Here is a 22,296-nt window from a genome sequence, read left to right as displayed (position 1 = left end):
CGCGCCATCTTCTACTTCATCCTTATGGTCTTCTTTGAATCCGATGGATGGTCTTGTTCCCACTTTTATGCGCAATGATGATGCCAAAAACAACAAGTCTTATTCCAAATCCTTTGCAACAACCACTCTCTGATCACCCCCACTTGACTTTTACTATTGGATTCCTTTTTTTTATTATTATTCTTATTGTTACTATAATTTCCCTCCTATTTTATTTAAATGTGATTACGTGGATGGTCCTCTTTTTATTTTTATTTTTTATTATTTTTATTATTATCATTATTTGGATCTTTCGTATTTGCCATTCTATCATTTTGCTCTCTTCTTTTTTTTTAACTTGTTGCTATTACCATGATCATTATTATTATTATTATTATTATTATTATTGTGTTATATCAATAAAGAAATAAATAAAAACCACCATTGTTATTTATATTCAAGATCAATCATTATGCATACAATCATCTATCAACACTTGTTTGTAACTGGTCATAATCCATTCGTGATCTCAAATTCTATCTATTGCTATCAAAATCATATCATCTTTCCTTGATTGATATTAACTTCCACTCTAACGTTTTATGAATACATATGAAAACGATATCAGTAGTCATACTAAATTTCTCTTTACTTAGTACCAAAGTACACTTTCAATCTTCATATGATCATTCAACACATAATAGCGGAGACTTAACTTGGAACAGGGACGTGGTTTTTCCCATTTTTTTTTTGTTTCCTTTTTCTTTGTATTTTTTATTTTTTTCTTATTATTTGCCTCTTTTGATCTTTATCATGATCTACGAATCTCGAAAACCAGAACCATATATCAAAACCACATGTAAAGAGTGTTTGACACCTATAGAATTCCTTCCTACTGCTACTCATGCCAATGAAAAAGTAGAAGTCAAATGCTTTGCTTGTCACAAGGTGGTAACCTATGATATGGATGCCACGGGAACTGGACTGAAGAATGCCAAGAATGGTACAAAACCAAAACTTTCAAGAAAACGAGGATCTGGTAAAGTATTATGTTGAAAAAATGATGCCATTTTATAAACTATATATTTTGACATTCTTTTTCTTTTTTTAATAGACGAACATCCAATCTCTACAGAATACTATGATTTACTTGGTGTAGCAAGTTCTGCCTCCCAAGATGATATCAAGAAAGCATATCGTAAAAAGGCCATTCGTTTCCATCCTGACAAGAATCCAAACGATCCAACAGCCGAAGACAAAGTATATATAATTGAGTAGAAAGAAATAACACATATTTATATGTACCTTTGACCTTCTTTTTTTTTTTAATAGTTCAAGAAAATATCCGAAGCATACCAAGTATTATCAGATCCTAAACTTCGAAAACGTTATAACGAATTTGGTGAAGAAAATGGTGTCAAACCTGATGGTGGTTTTGGTAAAAAAAAAAAAAAAAAAAAAAATTATAAAAAGATGTGAAATGAGATGGTAACCGGTTTTTTTTTTTTTTTTTTTTTTTTTTTTTTTTTTTTTTTTTTTTTTTTTGTATGATAGTGGATCCTGAAGAATTTTTCAAACAATCGTTTGGTGGAGATCGATTTATTGATATTATTGGGGAAATCTCGATTGGAAAAGATATGCGTGAAGCATTGGAAACTGCGGAAACTGAAGGGGAACAAGATGATACTACGACGTTGACAGCCGAAGAAAAAGCGGAACGTGAAGCTCAAAAGGAAAAATCTGAACAGGAACGGGCAGAAACAAGGGCGAAGCGAGTAGACACTTTGGCTGAAAAACTGATCAACAAACTCAGCCTGTATACAGAACTACCAGATACCTCGGAATCATCAGTGCAAGCCTTCAAGAGCATTGTTCAGATCGAAGCTGAAGAACTGAAAACGGAAAATTATGGTGTGGAACTTTTGCATGCTATTGGATATACTTATATGGCCAAGGCAAATCAATATCTAGGAAAGAATATCGCTTTTGGTTTGGGTGGTATGTTCCATAGTGTCAAGGAAAAGGGTTATATCTTTAGTGAAACAGTGGGTACTCTTCGAACCGCATTAGATCTACAATCAAGCTTTAGTGAACTTCAAAAGGCTGAAGAAAAAGGATTAACTGAAGAACAACGACAAAAATTGGAAGAAGAAGCAGCAGCCAAGGTAAAAAAAAAAATAAAAAATAAAGAAAAAAAAAATAAAGAAAAAAAGTAAAGAAAGAAAAAAAAGATTGATTTTATATCTAAATAGGGATTACAAGCAATTTGGCGTGGATCAAAACTGGAAGTAGAAAGTGTATTACGTGATGTATGTGATAAAGTATTGGGTGATCCTACCGCTTCTAGAGAAACTCGCAAGCAACGTGCCATTGGATTACGGATGATTGGAACTATATATCAAAAGGTCAAAGCTGACGAATCTCCTGAAATCTCCTTGGGCAAAGAAAATGTGAATCCAAATCATCATTAGGTTATTTTATCTTACATGCATATATAGTTTATTTTTATTCTCTATCATGCCTTTATTATTGTATAGTATAGTATGATGTGTTTTTTTTTAGTTTAGTTTAGTTTAGTTTTGATATCCCTTTCACCCCCCAAGTTATATATATATATATTTTTCTTCTTCTTTTTTTTTTTTTCTTCTTCTTCTTATTTCTTCATCTTGTTTACTTGGTCGTATACTATTTGTAATTATACATATGGAAATAAATTAATCATTCTTTAAATTCGGCTTTTTATATAGATATTGGCTTGGTTTTCTTGAATGTGCCTGGTAAGTTAAATTAAAAGTTGCCGCAAAGCCAATAATTTTTTTTCCATTGCCCATCATTATTTTAGATATCCGCTTTTGTCATTTTGTATAAACTTTGTGAATGCAATTTTTTTTTTTTCTTTCTTTCTTCTTTTTTTTTTTTTTAAAAAAAAAAAAGGAAAACTTTATTCTTTACATCAAGTCATGGAAGATCATAATTATTCTACAGACAATCTAATATATTATTCTCATACTGCATCACAGCCAAACGCCACTACCATGACGCAAGGCTTATCTACCTCTGAAGGTTATTATACTCATCCTTTACCTGGAACAACAGTAATGCCTCTCATGGCAAACACTTCCGATATGAAACCCGTACACCATTTACCTATATCCATAATGTCTAGCCAACCACCACCACCGCCGCTCTCTTTTGGCTCACAACAGCAACAACAAGAACAAGAACGACAGCAACAACAGCAACAGCAACAACAACAGCAACAACAACAACAACAACAACAACAACAACAAGATATAGTCTCCCAAGATCCCTCTATGTATTCCCTACCTTCTTCAATTATTGATGTAATACGAGCAAAAGAGACAAGAAAAGAAACAAATAGATTTACAGTGTATTATTTACTATTTTTTTTGATTAGGAAGAAGTATCTTCTCGTGCATCATCGTCTATGAGTGGGAACAAAACTGGACAAGAAACATATATTTTACAACTACAGAAACAATTGGAAGAATCAAAACATCTACAAACGCAGTATTATTATCGAATTGAACAACTAATGGCCCTGGTGGAGAAACAAACAGCACGAATTACTGAGCTTCAGGAACAACTGATTGGTCATCATCAACGGCAACAACAATCTCATCATCCGTCTCATTAGTAGATTTTATATAGTTTTATTATTATTTATTATTTCTTGTTAGTTAGTGTAATAAAAATGTCATTTTTAAAATAGATTGCTTGAACTATTCCTGTATTTTTTTCTTTTTTTTTGTTTCACAACCCATAAATAGAAAGCTTGATCCACAGCCGACTTTTTTTTTTTCGGAGAGCATTCCTGTCTATATTGCCTCTTTTCTTCATTTTTTTTTTTTTTTTTAAAAAAAAAAAAAGACTGTTTGTGCGTGTGATTTTTCTTCTCAAGGTGGAATATTCACACTTTTGGTCCTTTTTTTATACCTTTTTTCTCTCTTTTTTTTTTTTTTTTGTTTGTTGAAACTCTGTCTCCTCCTTTCCTTTACTCTTTTATTATTATTATTATTCTTATTTTATTTTACTTTATTTTATTATCCATCATCTTTCTTGGTGCCTTCATATCTCTTTTATTATGGCAGGTAGAAACCATGTTTACTCTACCAATAAACCAACCGATAAACTATCTACCTCTTTTCAATCAAAAGTCAACATCAACTTTGACGACAACAACAATATCGAAACATCAAATCCTTTGGATCTGTCTTGCCATCCTCTTCAGCATACAGTAGAATTATCAGATGATACAACTCAACCTCTTATAGTGCCTCCCCCAACTACGTCAACTAGTACTGGTATGGCAACAACAAGCGATTCTTCCATGTTTCTTTCTCCAAATACTGCTTTACATCAGCAATCTATTATTCAACGACGTTTATCCACTGGAAATAGTCCTCATGGCGACGGTGCTGCAAGTGATATCTTAGTCAAGGCCATAGATAATGCAACTTCCATTACAGCAAAAGATCTTGCTCTTCTCTTGACACCTCATGTGAAACCATTATTGATCGATATCAGATACCAACCTAACTATGATTATGCTAGGATTCGTGGCTCCATTCATGTCAATATGCCGACATTACTTTTGAAACGTTATCGCCGCGGAACAGTGTCTAATTTTAGCTTGGAAAGTTTTATTACTACACCTCAAGCCATCGATCATTATACCCAATGGCTAAAGCAACAAAAACAACAACAAAATGATCGTTCTAATCTTGTGGTAGTCTATGATGATCATATGGATATTACAGATAAATCAACTTCAGCTTGGACTTTGGTGGGCGCTCTTAGCAAATTTTTCTCCGGTGATATGGATGGTGAAGACAATATTAAGGCAAAAGTAGTTTGGTTACAAGGTGGATATACAGCATTTGAACAATGGGATACCAAGATGGAATATATAGATAGACAATCACCAGAATATCAACAACAACGGGATATAGGAAGAACAAATGGATTCGAGGATGAACCTTTCAATTCAACAAGGCAAGGCGATCTTTCTACTTTATGGAATAACAATGATGATCATAATTTATCTGTACCTAAAGTCGTCCCTGTATTATCACGGAGTGCCACCACCTTCTCATCAGCACCTCATTTGGTTAGCAATTCTAATATACAACGTCGCGCAAGTCTTTTCACTTTGGATACAAGTAATGTCAGGAACAAACATCGATCTCCTCCGCAATTACAATCAACTACCATTGGATCATCCACTTTTACAAATCGACGAAGGAGACAAGATCGGAATCCACTTCATGATGATCCAGTGATTCCTTCTGATATACTTCCGTCAACATCTACATCAACAACAACATCCATCCACAATAATGCACCATCCATACCTGCTTCATCACCTATCAATAAGACACAATCGATACCTTCAACTATACCAGCAAAAGACAATGAAAAACCAGGAATAGCAGATAATGACGACCATAGTATGGAATATCATGATGTATACGATGATGGACTAGAAAGCGAACAAGAACCAACTCCTCTGACCGAGAATGAATATGCCTTTATTGTATCAGCTATTGTTCCGGATTTTTTATACCTTGGTCCAGAAATATCTACTGTGGAACAAATGGATGGATTAAAGCAACGATCGATACGACGGATTCTCAACATGGCTGAAGAATGTGATGATGATGTACCTGGATTGAAAGATTCTTTTCGATATTCCAAACTGGCAGCTAGAGATACTGTAGAAATGCAAGATGTGGAATCTACCTTACGAAAAGCAGTACAAATCATTGGTAAAAAAAAAAAAAAAAAAAAAAAAAAAGATATTGATTGCTTGATTTTTATTTTTTTTTTTTTATGATGATAGATGATGCCAAACAACATCATGAAGCCATCTATGTTCATTGCAAGGCAGGTAAATCAAGATCAGTAGCGGTGATCCTGGCATATTTTGTATTATCAGAACATTGGTCTTTACGACGGGCATATCGACATGTGATCAAGCAACGACCATGGGTATCTCCTAATATTGGCTTTGTGGCAGAACTGATGAAATTGGAAGAAAGTGTATTGGGTCATGCAAGCAATTTTGCCGGTACCGATTGGCATCAAGTCGATGTTACCAGTCCTCCTAGTCCTGCATCACAAAAGGAAATCAGGTTGATTCAACGTGCTTGGCGAACTACCTCTCAACAGTCTTCTACCCAATCATTGTCTCGTCGATATACCACTTCATAGTTTTCTATATATAGTATCGATACAATTTTTTTTTTATACAATTTAGTTGTTTGATGAAAAGAATGTATATGTTTTATTTTTGATGTTTTTCAATAAAAGCAATTTTTTTTTTAAAAAAAAAAATAAATAAATTGTAATCTAAATGCTGAAGATGAGAGAATGATAAAGCTATATATATATATATGTGTGTGTGTGTTCAATGGGAAGGGAAACAAAGTCAATGGAATATCACCGAAGGCAACAAAGGAGCACCTAACAAGTTCAATTGATCATTCACACGGAGATGAGTAGTAGCAATGTCGGATTCGATGTCAGCCAGTCTTGACGCATGAGGAGGTGCACCCATCAATCGATCCACCAGTCGGGTTAAGGATTCATGATTGTTCCGTATCGGATCAGGATGGTCTTCAATAGATGATGGTGTGGTTATTGATGAATGGAGTGATGTTGAAGTGGCGGTCAAGATAGTTCGTAGATCTATACACGTTATTTTTTTTTTTTAAAAAAAAAAAAAAAAAAAAAAAAGGTTGAGCCAGACAGAACAAAAGAAATATATTGGATAATGTTTTTTTTTTTTTTTTGATTACCATCAGTGATATAAGGTTCACCACACAATTCACGGAGGACCAAGTATTGATCCAATAAAGATGTTGTCGTTTTCAATTGATCCAACAATTCTTGTTTTTCATGAAAACGTAACTCTATTTGTCTGTTGATTTCTGTGCGTCTACTGAAAGAGATGAATTGTCTTTGAGAATTGCTGTCACCGTCTTCTAAAGATCCAGTAAAAGGAATAGAACGTCGTCTTGTTCGAAGTGCATTATGTTGTTGATGGTGGCGATGAGTAGAATGTAACAAGTGACGTCTCAATGACTTTTTAGCTGTATCTTTTGGTTTCCATATAGGTATGCCCATAATGGTCAAGAAACAATAAACAGTATGTACGTAGAAAAGAGCGAGAGAGAGAGACAGAGAGATAAGGAAGAGAAAAGAAAGGGGAAGAAAACAAAAAAGGAAAAAGAAAAGAAAAAAAAAAATCGGAATTCGAAACCACCATTCACCAAATTTGAATACAATCATCAAAACCATTTTTTATTTTTTACTTCAAAAACTAACTAACTATTAATCCTTGGCGGGAAAATTGAATCGACGGATGGCGGATTCCCTAAAAGCTTGATCACCAAAGTAGGTTTCCTTGTAACTAGGACGATCCAAGATGTTGGCAAAATAGCTCTTCAAACGAGGTAAGGATTCCACACTAGGAGGTTGATAACCTTTGTTGAATGCCAATTCAAACAATGCATTAAAACGACCTGCAAAAGGAGCAATAGCAATATCCACTAAAGAGAACTTGTCACCATAGAAATAAGGGCCATCGGATGATTGTTCCAAGAGTAACTCATTGAACTATATAGATAATAAAAAAGAAATATATAGATAAATATAGTTTTCATACTCCTTTAAATATTTTCATGCATCACGTCCTCTTACCCGTTTGTAAGCAGTATCAATATCCTTCACGAAAGCTTCTTTTTGATCAGGATTTCTGAGAATACCATATAAATTGGGTAAGATCTTGGCACCATAAAATTCAACAGCAAATCGACCTTGTGCTCGCTTGACAGGATCATCAGGTAATAACCTATACAAAATAAACAAAAATATATAATTAGAATCATCAAGAAAATAAAAAAAAAAAGAGTAATCATAAAACTTACTTTGCTTCAGGATAAAGATCATTCACCAATTCAGTCAACACCAAAGATTCGGCAATAGATTTATCACCAATCTTAAGTGCTGGCACCTTCAATTCAGGATTCACTTCACCATACCAAGAAGGTTTATTGGTCAAGTCAATTTCTACAGATTCAAAGTTTGCTTTGGCTTCCAAAAGGGCAATTCTAGCGCGTTGTGCGTAAGGACATACCTCGGCAGTATAAAGTACAAGTTTACCAGCTACAAAATAAAAAAAAAATTAACGAAATGTGCTTTCCTTGTTTTCCCTCATGTCAACTACATTACCTGACATGTTTGTTATTGTTGTTATATAATATAATTGTTTTCCAAAAGTATGTTGAATTTCGTTCACGTATTAAAAAAAAAAAAAAAGGAGAGAAAGAAGGAAAGAATGGTGCCAAATTTATAATTTTCCTTTTAAAAAAATTTGTCAGATAACCACGGTGTTTGAATGACCGCGAAACGCTTATTAATGCTATTGCAAAAAAAAATGACGAACAAAGAACAAAGAATGACAAAATAATACACTTAGTTCCCAAGACATATATTATTTATTATATTTTAAATATATTACGTATACACTCGGTGGGATGTGTCTGTATTTATGGTGGGAAATATGATGCTATTTTTTAGTTTAAACTTTTGTTTGTTTTTTTTTTTTTCTTAAACATTTATTACAAATCAATGCAAAGTAGTGGCATGAAAGCAATTCCTCTGGTGTCTTGTGGAACAACAAAGTGACAATCATCTATTATCCTACCATCGTATTAATCATCCAACATTATCCATAATTCTTTTCTTTCTTTGTAGCCTGTGATAATACTTGAGAAGTTTTTTTTTTTTTTCCTACTAGATCAAATGTTGAAATATTTCATTCTTTCACTTTTATTCATACACACACATTTGAATATATCGTTTATAAAGACTGGATAAAAATTAACACTAACTATAATAAAATTATCATCACTATAAGATAAAGAAGTCAACCAAACCAGAACAAGACAAGCAAGAAAGAGACTTGTGTCACCATTACTATGTATTCCTTTGTCCAGTCGAATCTTGTCACATGTCCATCGTCTAGCTGTTCCCTGCTACACATCCATCCCAGTTTTGATCCTGCTGTCCATTATATAATTTCTTTGATGATCCCATTCATCCGATTGTTCCTGTTATAAATTTACTTGATCCAAGCCCATATAATCACCTAGTCAGATATTATTCATGCAAATGTGCATAATAAAACAAAAAAAGAGAATTATCAAAGAAAGAGAGAGGAACAGTGGAATATCATGGACCCTTTTTTTTTTTTTTTTTACTATGGAGTTTAAGAAGATTCTCGGAAGAAAGAGGGGCAAAAAAAAAATCATAAATAAAAGTATATTAGTATCGGAATGCTGTTCACCACATTACTCAATTCTCTTTCCTCATATTACCTTTGGTTTTCCTATGAGATATATAAATAACGAAGTAAATGAAGGTAATGGTGACATGCCAATCAAACTATGCTATGGGCAACAAAACCGGTGAAGAATATGTATGACATAGTGGAAACCAGAAAGGGAAAGAAAAAAAAAAGGGAAAGAAAAAGGAAGAAAAGAACATAAAAAGCTGGTTCCGCACTTTTTTTTTTTTTTTTTTTGTGGTCAAACTGTTCGAACTCCTCAGCCTTAATCATCCACATGTTAGCCCTAAATTCATGGTTATAACGGGTACCTCGACCGATTTTCTCCAAAAATTCCGTTTTTGTACATCAAACTTGGAGATCGCCAGGGGAAGAGAATAATATTAATCATTTACTTCAAACTCTATGATGATGATGTCTTATTTCAGATAATACCGTTATGTTGAAATAGAATGATGACAACAGTTCAATGGTGAACATTAATAAAGGCAACTCATGTTGATATTTCTTATGATGAATGATGGATGGACGATAGAGATTGCCCAACCTTTTTCTTCTATTAGTTTCCATTCTTCATATCATTCTTTTAAGCCGAGCTTGAAAATTCATATTACATGAGAAAGAGTTGCAACTAGTTATCATACCATTACATTATATATATTTCTATTTTTGGGCTACAAATAGGGATCTCTCGGTCCGAAAAGTCCGGATCCAAACTAGAAGAACATCAAAAGTACCATATATATATAATCACTGATTTACAATTCAAGGCCTGTTTTATTTCCATGACTAGAAAGAACTTTGTCAAAATCTATACATTCATCATCATCATCATCATCAACTAGCGTGGAACAATCATCGACACTATTACTATAAATGATATCCACTTTATCTTCATGAGTATTTTCAAATAATCTGGGCCATTCACATTGTTGTTGTTTGGATAGAGATATAATACGTAATTGATCATTTTCATCACTAAATTGGAGTGGCTTTTAGAGAGAGAGAGACTGTCAGTTTGACATTTTTTTTTGTTTTTATTTTGTTTTCATACCTGATGATCAATCACATCATAAAACTGGAAAGTACATTGAATAGAAGGAGAACTTACAGGAGAAAGAACAAGATATTGAGGATAAAAACAACAAGTAATCTTTTTTTTTATTATCATAAAAGAAGATGGGAGCTTAGTATTAAATCTGTGATGTTCATTCACGCATATTACTTACAGCACTTGAAGTGATGATTGAAATGGATAATGTATCTTGTGTTTGTGACCAAATGATCCGTGGTTTTGTATGAAAGGTGTTCTGTAACATTTGAAATAGATGTCAGATTTATGTGGATTCAGTATCTAATCGTTGTAGAAGAAGTCAACAAGAAGAGAAAAAAAAAAAAAAAGAAGAAGAAGAAGGAAAAGAAAGAAAGGAGAGCATCAAGTACGAAGATCAAGCAGAATCTCGATTTCAGGAAGATTGGCATCTTCAACACCGACTTTCATCGTGTAACTTGCTGTGAATATAAAAACGAAAGCATATCACAATACCAAAAGTGGTAAAAAACGGTCCAATCTATTTACCCTTCACCGAATAAACATGTCATTAGAAATATAAGGTTATTCATCTATCAAATACATATAACAAATAAAAAAAAATGTCATAGTATAACAAAATTATGTAAAGCAAGAGAGTATGTATGTATCTATGTAAACAACAAACAATGAGGCATTTTTTTTTCTTTATTTCCAAAACATTTCATCCACCAAAAATCGTTTGAAAAACTATACTATGATAATGCGAACTATCACTGGATATATCAAATGAATTTGCATACATAAAGACTGATCCATCAAATAATAATAATAATAATAAACTAAGTAACATCTGGTAAATCATATGATCCTCGTCTTTGTGGTCGTCCAACCCGCCGCAGTTGTCTTGCTGATATCAATTGATTTCTTGGATTCATGATATGCGTTCCTTTGTTATGCACCCACCCTTCTTCTTCATTGTCACCACCATTCCGATTCATTGTTATGTCGTAATCCGTTCGGTTTTGTGAATTCAGTAGCAAGAAGTACCGAACAAACGATCGCAATAGACCTTCTTCTTTTTCTTTCTTCATACTTGTAGTCCTGTGGTTGGTTCGTAACCTTTTGTTTCTATAAAATAAAATAAAAAAAGAAGAGGTTAGAAAAAAAAGAAAAAAAGAGAGAGAGAAAGAAAAAAAAAAGATGAGAGCGCGAAATAGGGCAAAAAAAAGGCATTCGTATTTCTAGCTCTCACACATTTGTATCACAACCAAGTCCCATCCAAACAAAGAAAGCCAAATACCAATGCGCATCCTTCCTACCTTCCCTGTCTTTTTTTTTTACCTTGTTTGTTAGTATATTGATGATCCAATCACAAAGTCTTGTTCGTTCAATAATTCGTATCGTAGGATAGATTGAGTCATCCAGGCAATACCAATTGCTTGCTTTCTATATTGCTGGTATAATAAAAGTGTCAACTGATCATCCTTCTTCTTGGCAAAAGACTGGCACAATATAAGGGTATCATCCGTCATATCTTCTTCCTTCTGAATCACTTGACCGCCACCCGCAACCATTAGATTCATAAATTGCTTTTTTAATTTGATATTCACAGATTCATGGAAATAGACTACTTTCCCATCAAATAATAGCGGCATCTAGAGCCCAAATTTGTTCCAAAAAAAATATTTGAGTTGCATTAAAGGATGAGTATGCACGATTAGAAGCATCTGATCTCTTTTTTTTTCCTTTTTTTTTTTACCTCATGTAAGGCACTAATTCTTGCTCGTTTCGGTCCTTCTTCATAACCATGTTGTCCGTCACCGAAGTATGCAGTATAAAAAGGTGTCGCATCTACCATTTCCTTTGCTTGATAGCATTGTTTAATCCCTATCATTTCCGGAAAAAGCAATATAATATGAGTCAATGACCTTATGATCTTTTTTTTTTTCATATTTTCTTACACTCTTCTCGTACGATACGTTTACGTAAAACGAGCGCTTGAAGATATGCACTGCTGACGGACTGGATACCATGTTGTTCTGTTATTGGCGAAGTAAAAAAAGAAAAATGAAATAAAATAAAATAAAAATAATAAAAAAAAGTGGGGTGAGCATGTCTGTAAGGTAACCTTAAAGCAAAGATTACCTGTAGATGGAAACACAAAGTGTGTTACTTTGGAAGATACATGTGTTTTTCCGCATATTTGTAGCTTGCCTTGTTTTTCCAGTTCTGTCAGATAAGCAACCTAAGCAAACACAATCTCTTGAGTAAATATAGTTTTCGTTCCTTTTTTTTTTTTTTTTTTTTTTTTTTTTTTTTTTTTTTTGTAAAAGCTTACAGTAAAATCATTCAACTGACCAGCTGCATGAATCAAGAAGTATGTCGGACTAGTATCGATAAAAGTGTTTGGCGTTTGTGAACCAGTAGGGCATGATGATGATAATTGTTGTGGTGATTCTTGTGATGATTGTTGCGAATTTGATGATAAAGGCATCGCATGTGATGAGATTGTATATGAAGACGGGGATCGCTGTGATGATGAAGGTTGATGTGACGTTAGATGATACGATGATGGTGGCAAGGATGGTGATGGCATTGCCTGTGATAAAGATTGCCGTGTAGATAGAGATGTATGAGATGGTGCTGGTGTCTGTGGTGGCGAATGAGATGGAAATAATAATAATGAAAGGGTGGAGGGTTCATATTGTTGTTGTTGAGAAGAAGGAGGAGGCTGATCGCGAGTCATAGTATTTTCTATTAGAAAGGAAAAAAAAATGTTAGTCATCTTCTTTAGAAAAATAACATATTTGCACTGTCTTTTAAGTTTCGACAAAAACATGAGCTTTACCGTTTACACTGAAGATTTCTTGATGATTTGACGTTGTATGGTTTATCGGTGCATCTGTTATGGATGGAGTTGTTGGTATTAATTGAGGTTCTAATATATTTTCAGTCGATTGCAGTGGCTGGTGATCATCGTTCATTTGGTGTTTCCTTTCTAAATTTGTTGAGGAGTCAGTTGCCTTGGTTGGATATGGGTATAATTGTGACAGATCATTCACTGGCCTTTCGTGGTATTCTTTATTTGGTATTTGCGATAGTACTAACGAAAAAAAAAGGTAAATAATTATATTTTCATAGGAATCATATTGTCATATTACCATTGCCAGTATCTTTTTCATAGTGTAGGCGAAGAACCAAGAATTCTTGTACAATAGCTTCCACTGAGTCTGAACTGTAGAGACCACGTTTAGTGATTGGTACTTTGCATATAGGGCACTTGGGTAAAGAAGTCAAGGATTGTAGGATGCACTGGCGACAAAAGTTATGTCCACAAGGTGTACTAGTACATTGTGTCAATAAAGTCAAACTATAGATAAGAATGAAGAAATAAATGACAAATTTTAGAAATATATACAACTTCAAAAAGGAAAGATTCACTTTGGGATAAAATAAGTATCTTTTTTGTTTACCAGATAGGACAAGTTAATTCTTGATTCATTCGAAGAAGTATGCCTTCAATGGTATCAGGCAAATCATTGTGTGTAGATGAATGTAGCATAAACAATTCTAAAAAGTAAAAATAGGAGAAAGAAAGAAATAAAAAGAGAAAAGAACGAGGCGCGGTAAAAAGTTGTACGCGTCGCGGACAATGAAATGCATTTTTTATTGTTCAAAATCAAAGGAGGGCTTCAGCTAAATAAGGTGGTAATCTATGTAAATCTTCAGATTGAGAAACACCAGCAGATAATTGGATACCAAGACTATCAGCGACAGATTCATCATAAGCATGTCGGACCAATTTTTCATATAGATCAGGTGGAAGTTGCTTAATGGATGATAATGTGATCTTGATAATTTTCTCGGCTTGTAAAGAAGGTAGCTTTCGAAGTAGTTTCATTGGACTAATTGATATAGATAAATGTATTTAGAATAAAAAGATATCCATTATATATACATACCTTGAGCTTGCCATTAAATCTTTCCGTATCAAGGCTAGTTGAGCAATAATAAAAAGAATGTTCAAATGGAGTCCAAAGGCAAACATAACGTCCCATAATAATAACAATTCTTTGGATGGTGGTGTACAGGCGCAAAATGTCATCACAGCTATAGCAAGGAATAATTAATAACAATAATAAAGATTAGTTTTTGTTTTGAGGTCCAACAAATGATTCAGACTTACATGGTATCGCATACATATTGGCAGTAAACCCTTTACTGAGTAAAAGATAATATAGTTGTGGATCTAGCATTTTCAGACACATATCAAGTAGCTTTGTCAAAAAAAAAAAAAAAAAAAATAAAAAGAGAAAATAAAAAATCAGAACCTTTTATATATATCTTACTTTTTTTTTTTTTGTTTCCTACTTACTTTGATACCACTATGAACACCTTTCAGATTAGGTTGAATATATAAAGGACACCATCTCCACATAAAATTTGAAAAGGCATAGAAAGCCTCCATTTCAGGCATCACCATCAAAAATGGTGCAACCAATACATTCATACCTTGAACATAAGTCAATCCAGCTTCAGGAAACCATCCTATAAATTTTGATCGGTAACGTAATTCTTCTGGTGTATCAAGTTCTTTGCCATCTTCCAAAAAAAAAAAAAAAAAAAAAAAAAAAAAAAAAAAAGGTAAGAAATGTTGGAAATAGATGATGATGATTCTTTTTACCTGAAGAACTGATCCATACAAAAGCATTCAAAACTCGAATAAGCATATCTTCAGACACTTGTTCCAAAAAATTTTCATCTGTCGTCATTGTTCGAAAGGTATCATTCCTGATTTTTGAATCCATCAAACTAGGTCCTCGATGCACTAATGATATATAACATTTCGCAGATATTTCATTTACCCGTAATAATAGTTTCCAGAGTAATCCCCGTTTCTATGACGATAATAATAAAATCAATCTGTAAAACTCATCGGTTACACACACATAAAGCATTTTTTTTTTCGTTTTGATACCTGGGAAGGAATAGAATGAGATAAAACAAAGATGCGTAGATCCATCAAACTGTTTTCAGTTTCTACAGGAAGTTTATGTTTTCTTGAAAGAATGCTTCTGATATCATCTAACGAATAGTTCATGATGACTTGCAAAAAAGAAAGAAAGAAAGAAAGAAAAGAAGAGAACAAAAAAAAAAGGACAAAGAATAGGGTATCAAATAAGAGAATCGGTGTTCAAAACAGAGTAATTTCTTTATTTACAATGATGATGATTGTATGAAGTCGAAGAGAGGGGAAAATTAGGGGAGGGGGAATCTAAACTAAAATCTATACTAATTCTTTGTAAGCAACCTTTCGTCGTTGATTGGAAGCTTCATTATTGTTGTTCGTGTTGATGGATGATGTCGCTTGTTCTAGAGTCCGTTTTCTTGGATCCCGTACGTTGATATGGGTTGGTCCTTCGCCATGACCCCTTCCTCTACCTCCTCTACTTCCTCTACCTCTTCCTCCAAAGTGCTTTGGCGGTAATAATGACGATGATGGTGATGATGTTGGTGTGTGATGTTGCTGCTGCCTTGACTGTAGATGGTAATTATATTGTTGCTGCTGTTGTTGCTGCTGTTGTTGCTGCTGTTGTTGCTGCTGATGATGCTGTTGCTGTTGTTGTTGTTGTTGTTGTTGTTGTAACTGTTGCTGTTGGTGTTGTTGTTGTTGTTCTCCTGCTACAGCTGCCCGTGCAAGCCTTGATGGTGGTATATTTGATCCTGGTTCTGCTTCTGAAAAGTTGGGTCCTTCTGCAAAAGGAAATGTATCTTGACCTAATCTTTCCACTTTTCCTGTTCGGGTGGTTGCCAAAAACTGTTGTCCAGCTCTAAATTTGCTTTCTCTAAAAAATAATAAATAAATAAATGAGTATGTATTCAAATTGCTTATATCATTCTTTCAATCCACACTTACGCTCCTGTAATTCTTAGAATATCACCACCTCGGATCAGTTCGCCTACGGTACCCCAAGCATTAAATATCATAACACCTGATTTATCAGCCACTAAATATTTGTGAATGACTTCACGATCACGAGTAATAATAGGTTCACTTTCTATATTTGATAGAATAAAGAAAAAGTATGAGTGATCTTCTGAGTGGAATAATTGTTATCGACTATCTTACCTTGTTGGAGTACAATGACCTCAACATCTATCTTGCGCATTAAAGGACGTATATCTTTTAAAAGCATGTGTTGCTGAGTCGACTGGTGTGCTAAGGACATGAATGAAAAATATAAAAAAAGCAAAAGGAGTGAGAGAGAAAAGACGAACCAGACAATAGTTATTTTTTTTTTTTTTGTTACAAATTCCAAGCAATTTGAAAATCCGAAGCTGATGATGTGAATGGAATACAAGGAAGGTCTTTTTTTTTTTATTATTATTTCTTGTTCAAATGATACAAATATGCACTAAACTACAAAACAAACTACTACTATACTGTTAATTTCCAAAAGAAGAGCCTTTCAACTAAATAGTGAAGAATATCTTGTATTCTAGGTCCAACATAGCCAATGATGACATAGGCAATAGGAGATTTCCTTTTGTAGAGTACAATAAAAGCCAATAAGAGAATCACCAAATTGATCGACGTGTGTTTTAAAAGCGTTTTCCCTAACCGAAACCATGACCACCGTAATTTTTGATTCTTCTTTTCAGCCAATTCTATCCGTAGATAATCCAATTGTTCCGTGAGTGCAGCCACTTCTGTTTGTAGTGATTCCAATGCTTTTTCTGATGGCGATACTGATGATGATGTGTTTGATTTAGTCTTCTTTTTGCTGTCGATTTTTGTACCATGTTGTTTTTGTTCCTTCAATATTTGATTGTTATCACTTTGTCTAATCGATTGTCGTTTTCCACTTTGTTCATTTGTCATCATCATATGGTATGGATGTTGTTCTGGAGATAAAAGTCCTAGGCCAGACGTCGCAGCAGCCACTTCGCGATCAATTGTATCTACGTCTGAAAATCCATCGTAACCATTGTCAATAGGATGATGACGATGATGTTGAGATTGTATATCTGAATTGATGATGGACTGTTGTTTTTGTTGTACATAATGTCGATTTCGTTCATACCACTGTTGCTTTTGTTGCTGTAATATATTTTGCTGTTGTTGTTGAGAGGGAGAAGAATGATCAGGCGTCATGGGATATGTATAGTTACTAGTTGCTGTACTAGTGGAGGAATAAGGAGGATTATAATTTGGTTGATCATTGTTGAAATGTGGTTCTACAGGTGAACCGTATTCTTGTTGTTCAGTTAGTTCATCTTCCTTTATATGATGAAAAAAGCCTTCACTGTTCTTGTCTTCTACTGAGGGTATCATGTCTATAAAAATACAAAATAGTTTGGGGTAAAAACGATAGATCATTACACAAACATTATCGCACGTGCCATTTATTTATTTATTTTTTTTCCCTTCCGTGTGATATTTTTTTCCCTTTACTTACCAGTATCCAATTTAATGTAGTGTATGGCGTTCTGTAATGTCGGTGTCATTTGATGGTGAGGATATCGTTCAATAAACTAGTAAAAAAGAAATAAAAAATAGTTAATATTTATAATATAACTATTATTACTTTTTACTTACGTCCAAAAGAATGTCAATAAGTAGCATAACATATTGTTTCTGAGCTTCTACTGTACTCCATTGTCGAAGTTGATCCCACGCTTTCCTTAAAGTTTTTTTTTATTTCAAATATGAGATAAAGATTCATTCAGTATTTATTTTTTTTTTACTATTATTATTACCATTTTGCATGTTGGACAAGAAGACGAGAGGAGGGTCGTGGTCTATAACAATCGCCTTCTGAAGCTTGTTTGTATAAACCATATAAACAAAGTTTATCATGTACAGAAGGTTGCCAAGGTATGTTACTAGCAGGCAAAGATCTTACTATTGTTATTGCTCTAGAAAACTGAAGTTGTGTTTTGATAGTAAAAGAAGAAGACGAAGAAGAAGAAGAAGAAGGTAAACGTTGATGTTGCATTGAAGACTAAAGAACAAAAGAAATGAAAAGAAAAGAGGAAAAAAATAAAATAAAAATTAAAAAAAAAAAGACCACAACGGAGTTTATTTTATTGTCACAGCAAAGGAAGAAAAAAAAAAAAAAAAAAAAGGAGGACCTTAACTTGATACTATCTTGTTGATTCATGTTTATGCATTATACTTTTATTTCATGTTTATAAGAATATTTTGTATAATAGTATTAATTACTTGGAACAAATTTCTATTATATATACACTTGTAAAATGATAGTAAAAGTAAATAAAACTTCCTTTTTTTCATCCAATCATATTCTTAATGATAGTGTGGCATGAAAAAAAAAAGCGGTAGAAAGCGGAATTCGAAACATAAAGTCTCCTTGTTTTTTCTCTTCTCTTCTTATTTCTATCTCTCTTTCCATTCTTTTTTTTTTTTTTTTACAGTTCTCCTTTATTGTTGTTTTTCCTAACTTGGTACCTCTCCATTTTTTTTTTTTTACTTATCACGCTTTTGCCTGATTCCAACTTGAACAGTTTTTGATTGTTCTTTCTTGAAACAGTTTCAGTGGACGAAAAAGCAAAAAGCTCCGTTTTTTTTTATTGTATATTCACCTCTATATTCACCTTATATATACATATATATTATTGTTGTTGTTGTTGTTTTTACTTATACCCCCACTTTTTCTTTGATACATGTGCTATTGAAATGACCTCCATCCAAACTCCTCACGATGCCTACATGCATGCTGCTCAACTACTTGACGAAGGAAGAGTCAAGGTAATGAATAGAGTCCAATTAACTTAGTATAACTTATTTCTTCATTATTATTCATTAGGACGCGTATCTTTCCTTTTTATCAGTGGTTGAATTATCTACAAAACAATTGCATGGTGTCAAATTTGTTCATCATAGTAAGTAATTTGTTTGTTGAATTTTTATTTCTTCTTCTTACGAAACTTGGGGTAGAGAGAGAAAAAATAAAGGGGGGGATGAAGGAACGTTATTAGACACATAACACACACACACACAAAAAAAAAAAAAAAAAAAGGGATGAAGATATTGATTTTATTTTAATTTATTTATAGCTGTAGTATCAACACCAGATCTTTATGAAGTATCTATATCTATGATTCGATCAAGTCTCTCTCATTTGGATGATATTGTCGTCAAGCGTTCACTTCCATCATCACAGCATTATGATTGTCCTCCACCTATACCAAAAACTTCGATCGCTCCATCACCTTTGAATCAAGATCAACTTTTCCACTCTAAAGTTTTACCATGTCCTCCAAATGATACATCTCACAACAACAAACAAAAACCTGCTATTCCACCAAAACCAAGAACACTACCACCTTTAGCTCCTTCTATATCTTCATCAACGAAAATCGATTCACCAATAGAAATGACTTCAACTACTCAACTATCAACAAAGAGTCTTTGGAATTCGTCTTCAACAAATGTACGAAAAAATCGCGGAAGAGGCAATTCTGTTAGTTTTGCGGAAGATCTGGAAAGTAACAATCCAACACAGTCAGACAACAATGATAACAATGATGATGAATGTGATGATGATGATGATGATGATGATGATGACGATGACGATGATGATATTAGTGTGGAATTTGACAATGATCCTAGTACGTATACTCAATATATTGTGTGGAATGACATTAAAAAAAGAAACTATTGACTTATTAAATGTTCTTCCTTTTCTTTTTTTTTTTTTTTTTTTTTTTTGTACAAAACATAATGCAGCTTTTATCACTACACCAATGCGAAGGAATCAAAGTCATCCTGATATACTTCGACCTCATACTCTTGCTGACTCTCGACCTTTCTTTCATCTGAAAAAAGAAGACACTCAACGCAAATCCTTAGATATATCTCATCATCATTCTTCTGACTTTGAATTGACCCCTATGGACGTGCTAGCTGATTCTCTTGTGGACGCTTCTATTCTTGTACCTGCTCAAACCAACTCGGGTGATAATATCCTGACACCATGTCCTTCATCGTCACCAACTAGTGATTATATACCTTTGATACCAATGCCACCTCTTTTATCAACACATCGATTACTGCAACATCAACTAACTGATTTGGAGGCCTCTTTACAAGAATGTAAAGCAAAGAAACGAGCCATGGTGTTACTCACAGAAACTAGGAACAATAACTTATCTATGACACGATCAAATACACAACTAGAAAAGGAAATGGACGAAAAAATATTACAACGAAACACATCTGTGGCAGAAACTCGAGCAACATTGACAAAAGTACGTACACTTTATATGAAAGCAGCAACAGTACCCAATGTGATGCAATTTCCTCCTTATCTTACAGCATATCAACTGACTCTGATCGAATCCGCCATTTTTCGCAATATTCCAAAGGACGCCTTTTTGACTCATTCGCCACGAACACCGCATGCAAGGATAGTTGCCTCTACAGATTTCTTTAACTACACCACTCGCTCCATTGAACATTCTATCCTACTGCCACAAGAAGCATCACGACGTGCTGAAATGATTAACCGCTGGATTAAGATCGCTACCAAATGCCTATTACTTAACAATTACCAAACTCTGAAAGCCATAGTATCTGCATTAGGAACACCACCTGTACAACGTCTACGAAGAACTTGGGATTGTATACCAAAAAAAAGGATGAATCGCTTGGAATTACTCAACACTCTCATGTCAGAATCAGACAATTATGGACGTTATCGAGAACATATGGGTTTATTGGAATCATCATCATCTTCATCGACTCTTTTATCCAAGAAACAACCTTGTCAAAGACACTATCATCATCAATGGGATAAACCTATCGTTCCTTTCTTGGGTGTCTTCATTCACGACATGACTTATTTATTTGCTGCAACAAAACCAGGGAATCAGCCAGAGAATGATGTTCGTGTACAAGATATTATGAATTCTTTTACTGGTTTCCAACAAGCACCTGTCTATCCCAGTATTCCGCCTAATTCATATATCAAGGCTTGTCAACCCAAAAAACATTCTTTCCGACCGTCAGCTTCCCTGATCACCAATGCTTTACAACGCACTTCTGCTACTGTCAGACAACGCTCCACTCATATGGCCCTCCTCTTTGGTGCTTCAACTTCTTTGACGGACGATTATGATGATGATCCTAGACGTGAATTGGAAGTGGAACAACAACTCATCACACAATATCTATTAATGCGACCATGGGTAAATGAAAAAATCGTGGATGAACTAAGTATTCTTCGTGAACCTCCCAAGCAACGATCAGGTTCTTCTCCAGGCAGTCGTGCTCATAGTGGTAGTGGAACGTCAGGTGTTAGCAGTTATTCTAGCTCTATCTTTAGCAACGCAAGCTCCTTGGCCCGGATGAACTCTACAACAAGCAGTTTGACAAGCTGGGATGATGACATGGATGATGATGATGATGATGACGATGATGATGACAATGTAGAACATGGCAATAGGCATAGTATGGCTGATGGGGAACGAGAGGATGAACATCAAGGTATCAACTTCAACAATAGTTTACGACAGCAACAATCCATGATGATGCCCATTTCTCCAACTACAACGCTTACAAAAGGTTATCATCACCTCCAACATCCGTTACGTACAGCCCATTCCTTTACAACCGAATCGTCCTCCTCTATCTCTACAAATATATCACAACATCCTACATCCAACAACGACAATACCAATGACAACAATGACAACAATAAAATCAATGAAAATAGCTCCTTCTCTTTGGTTGGTCATCTTCGAAGTCTATCTTTACCAACATCGGAACATCCAGTGACATTCAGGAAAAGAAGTTAGATCATTCCCATTTGTTTCCAACTTTATATACATTATAGTTATGTTTTATTTTTTTTTTTTTTTTTTTTTGTGATGTCAATAAATAAAC

The 22,296-nt window shown here is 34.1% G+C and overlaps 9 protein-coding genes across 9 annotated transcripts; 4 read left to right on the top strand and 5 right to left on the bottom strand.

Annotated features, from left to right (window-relative positions):
• Positions 1-803: 803 nt before the first annotated feature.
• Positions 804-2,607, top strand: BX664DRAFT_183833 (X-domain of DnaJ-containing-domain-containing protein). Its single transcript, XM_051540029.1, has 6 exons — positions 804-838; positions 902-1,018; positions 1,094-1,239; positions 1,312-1,417; positions 1,534-2,144; positions 2,232-2,607. Exons 2-6 carry the CDS (start codon positions 943-945, stop codon positions 2,448-2,450), a joined length of 1,158 nt encoding a protein of 385 aa, XP_051397474.1. The 5' UTR covers positions 804-838; positions 902-942; the 3' UTR covers positions 2,451-2,607.
• Positions 2,608-2,906: 299 nt separating this feature from the next.
• Positions 2,907-3,711, top strand: BX664DRAFT_339129 (uncharacterized protein). Its single transcript, XM_051546572.1, has 2 exons — positions 2,907-3,323; positions 3,398-3,711. Exons 1-2 carry the CDS (start codon positions 2,940-2,942, stop codon positions 3,635-3,637), a joined length of 624 nt encoding a protein of 207 aa, XP_051397473.1. The 5' UTR covers positions 2,907-2,939; the 3' UTR covers positions 3,638-3,711.
• A 619-nt stretch (positions 3,712-4,330) lies between these two features.
• BX664DRAFT_301257 (protein-tyrosine phosphatase-like protein) lies at positions 4,331-6,358 on the top strand (the record flags this gene model as incomplete). Its single annotated transcript, XM_051542379.1, has 4 exons — positions 4,331-4,826; positions 5,100-5,162; positions 5,487-5,768; positions 5,843-6,358. 4 exons carry the CDS (start codon positions 4,331-4,333, stop codon positions 6,211-6,213), a joined length of 1,212 nt encoding a protein of 403 aa, XP_051397472.1. The 3' UTR covers positions 6,214-6,358.
• Positions 6,359-7,278: 920 nt separating this feature from the next.
• Positions 7,279-8,478, bottom strand: BX664DRAFT_339126 (glutathione S-transferase). The gene is made up of 4 exons (XM_051546571.1): positions 8,236-8,478; positions 7,932-8,169; positions 7,705-7,855; positions 7,279-7,620 (listed from the first exon to the last, which is right to left on the bottom strand). The coding sequence occupies exons 1-4, from the start codon at positions 8,240-8,242 to the stop codon at positions 7,336-7,338; spliced, it is 681 nt and encodes a 226-aa protein (XP_051397471.1). The 5' UTR covers positions 8,243-8,478; the 3' UTR covers positions 7,279-7,335.
• A 3,090-nt stretch (positions 8,479-11,568) lies between these two features.
• Positions 11,569-13,963, bottom strand: BX664DRAFT_339118 (uncharacterized protein). The gene is made up of 8 exons (XM_051546570.1): positions 13,859-13,963; positions 13,547-13,755; positions 13,234-13,488; positions 12,724-13,139; positions 12,531-12,630; positions 12,347-12,424; positions 12,145-12,272; positions 11,569-12,040 (listed from the first exon to the last, which is right to left on the bottom strand). Exons 1-8 carry the CDS (start codon positions 13,945-13,947, stop codon positions 11,735-11,737), a joined length of 1,581 nt encoding a protein of 526 aa, XP_051397470.1. The 5' UTR covers positions 13,948-13,963; the 3' UTR covers positions 11,569-11,734.
• A 59-nt stretch (positions 13,964-14,022) lies between these two features.
• Positions 14,023-15,492, bottom strand: BX664DRAFT_339117 (rab domain-containing cell division control protein). Its single transcript, XM_051546569.1, has 6 exons — positions 15,364-15,492; positions 15,070-15,283; positions 14,761-14,987; positions 14,572-14,662; positions 14,348-14,495; positions 14,023-14,290 (listed from the first exon to the last, which is right to left on the bottom strand). Exons 1-6 carry the CDS (start codon positions 15,484-15,486, stop codon positions 14,065-14,067), a joined length of 1,029 nt encoding a protein of 342 aa, XP_051397469.1. The 5' UTR covers positions 15,487-15,492; the 3' UTR covers positions 14,023-14,064.
• Positions 15,493-15,564: 72 nt separating this feature from the next.
• BX664DRAFT_361107 (uncharacterized protein) lies at positions 15,565-16,645 on the bottom strand. The gene is made up of 3 exons (XM_051548222.1): positions 16,516-16,645; positions 16,303-16,444; positions 15,565-16,231 (listed from the first exon to the last, which is right to left on the bottom strand). The coding sequence occupies exons 1-3, from the start codon at positions 16,613-16,615 to the stop codon at positions 15,673-15,675; spliced, it is 801 nt and encodes a 266-aa protein (XP_051397468.1). The 5' UTR covers positions 16,616-16,645; the 3' UTR covers positions 15,565-15,672.
• A 36-nt stretch (positions 16,646-16,681) lies between these two features.
• BX664DRAFT_339114 (acyl CoA binding protein-domain-containing protein) lies at positions 16,682-18,418 on the bottom strand. Its single transcript, XM_051546568.1, has 4 exons — positions 18,147-18,418; positions 17,986-18,070; positions 17,846-17,921; positions 16,682-17,723 (listed from the first exon to the last, which is right to left on the bottom strand). The coding sequence occupies exons 1-4, from the start codon at positions 18,383-18,385 to the stop codon at positions 16,825-16,827; spliced, it is 1,299 nt and encodes a 432-aa protein (XP_051397467.1). The 5' UTR covers positions 18,386-18,418; the 3' UTR covers positions 16,682-16,824.
• Positions 18,419-18,810: 392 nt separating this feature from the next.
• BX664DRAFT_387952 (ras guanine nucleotide exchange factor domain-containing protein) lies at positions 18,811-22,275 on the top strand. The gene is made up of 5 exons (XM_051549425.1): positions 18,811-19,158; positions 19,217-19,292; positions 19,467-19,898; positions 20,140-21,777; positions 21,844-22,275. The coding sequence occupies exons 1-5, from the start codon at positions 19,087-19,089 to the stop codon at positions 22,206-22,208; spliced, it is 2,583 nt and encodes an 860-aa protein (XP_051397466.1). The 5' UTR covers positions 18,811-19,086; the 3' UTR covers positions 22,209-22,275.
• The last annotated feature ends 21 nt before the right edge of the window (positions 22,276-22,296 follow it).

This window comes from Halteromyces radiatus (genome assembly GCF_025201355.1).
Source record: "Halteromyces radiatus strain CBS 162.75 chromosome Unknown BX664scaffold_7, whole genome shotgun sequence".
NCBI lineage: Eukaryota > Fungi > Mucoromycota > Mucoromycetes > Mucorales > Cunninghamellaceae > Halteromyces > Halteromyces radiatus.
The sequence above is the reverse complement of the archived record's forward strand: the minus strand, read 5'-3'. Positions and strand labels throughout refer to the sequence as shown.